Raw genomic sequence first — 1436 nt, forward strand, 5'->3', positions numbered from 1 at the left:
TAACATTACAATTTCCATGTAACATTATGTAAATCTCTATCCACCATTTTAGATCATGAATTGCCATAGATAGGAATATCTATTTTAATTGGACACCACTTAAGTTGTTCTAGTAACACAATCTGTTCTAACTTCTGACCACTAAATTCAGTTATCTGATAATTATTTTTTATTTCCTTCTTTCAAGGTTAGCTTTGATTGTACTGATAATTGAGTTATCTGTTTCAAGGTTCGCTAAGCCATAAAGTTTAGGAGTCTGATAAATTAGCAAATATGAAAGTGGCTGCTGCCAAGGCACAGGTTGAAGCTGTGAAGGCTAGTGAAAATGAGGCTCTCAAAAGGTTGGAGACAACTCAAAAGGAGATTGAGGATATAAAGACTGCAACACAGGAGGCTTTGAAAAAGGCTGAAATGGCTGAAGCAGCGAAAAGGGCAGTGGAGAGTGAGCTTCGAAGATGGCGCGAGAGGGAGCAAAAGAGGGCTGCAGAAGCTGCATCTCGAATTCTGGCTGAAACACAGGTGTCAACAGAATCATCTCCTCAGCACTATAGGATTCAAAAGCAGAATCCTCCTCGTACAATGGTGGAGGTGAAAAAGTTTGAAAAGGAGAAGGTTTCAGTTTCAAAGAAAACCCTCTTGCCAAATATTAGTGGCATCTTCCAAAGGAAAAAGAACCAGGTTAAGGGTGGTTCTCCTTCTTATCTGCCTGGTGAGAACCCTGTATGAGATTTGAAATGTGTAGCAGTTTGTGCAGCTCTTGAATGTGAGAGGAACATTTATTTGTGTGTAGTTGAGGAATTTATTTCATCAGATTTTGTCATTGTAGTCTGTTTGAAGGATTGTGTAGTGTTTGTAGTTTGGTGACAAATTTGGGCATGTATCATGTAAATGGAACCAGAAGTAAGATTAAAATCTACTGGTATTTTTCTGTTGATACTAAGATTTCATGTCTGGTGACTGGTAGTTTGAACTATATCAAAGGAAAGGATTGTGTAATGTGAATAGTTTGGATACACTTCTAGGAAATGCATCATGCAAATTGAACCAGTAGAAAGATTAAAATCTCTTATCTTTTTTTTCTTTTTGTTGGTACTAATTAAGCTTTCTGTTGGATCAAGAGCCAGAGTTCACACATAACCAAAATTGTAGCGGAACCACATAAAATCTGAAGCCTTAAACAAACTGCTGAGCAAACTTCATCTATTTCTAAGGTCAGCAGTTTTGGTATTAGGGATGATTTTGGTGAGCTGAAGGACTATTTTGATAATGTGGATAAGAGAGACACAGCGAAGCAAGCAATTATATGATGCTCGGAAGTCCTCGTCTATTCTCTCTAGAGATGCTCGAACAAGACGATGGTCAATTAAGAAATCTGAAAGTGGTTACAACAGGATGGAACAATTTCTTGCTTCAAGATTGAGGGAAATTATGAAGGC

At 37.7% G+C, this 1436-nt stretch overlaps 1 protein-coding gene across 1 annotated transcript; it reads left to right on the forward strand.

Annotated features, from left to right (window-relative positions):
- The first annotated feature begins 245 nt into the window (after positions 1-245).
- Positions 246-940, forward strand: LOC114385490 (WEB family protein At5g55860-like). The gene has a single exon (XM_028345598.1). The coding sequence runs from the start codon at positions 274-276 to the stop codon at positions 724-726; it is 453 nt and encodes a 150-aa protein (XP_028201399.1). The 5' UTR covers positions 246-273; the 3' UTR covers positions 727-940.
- Positions 941-1436: the final 496 nt, after the last annotated feature.

The sequence above is a fragment of the Glycine soja genome, chromosome 14 (genome assembly GCF_004193775.1).
Source record: "Glycine soja cultivar W05 chromosome 14, ASM419377v2, whole genome shotgun sequence".
NCBI classification, from domain to species: domain Eukaryota; kingdom Viridiplantae; phylum Streptophyta; class Magnoliopsida; order Fabales; family Fabaceae; genus Glycine; species Glycine soja.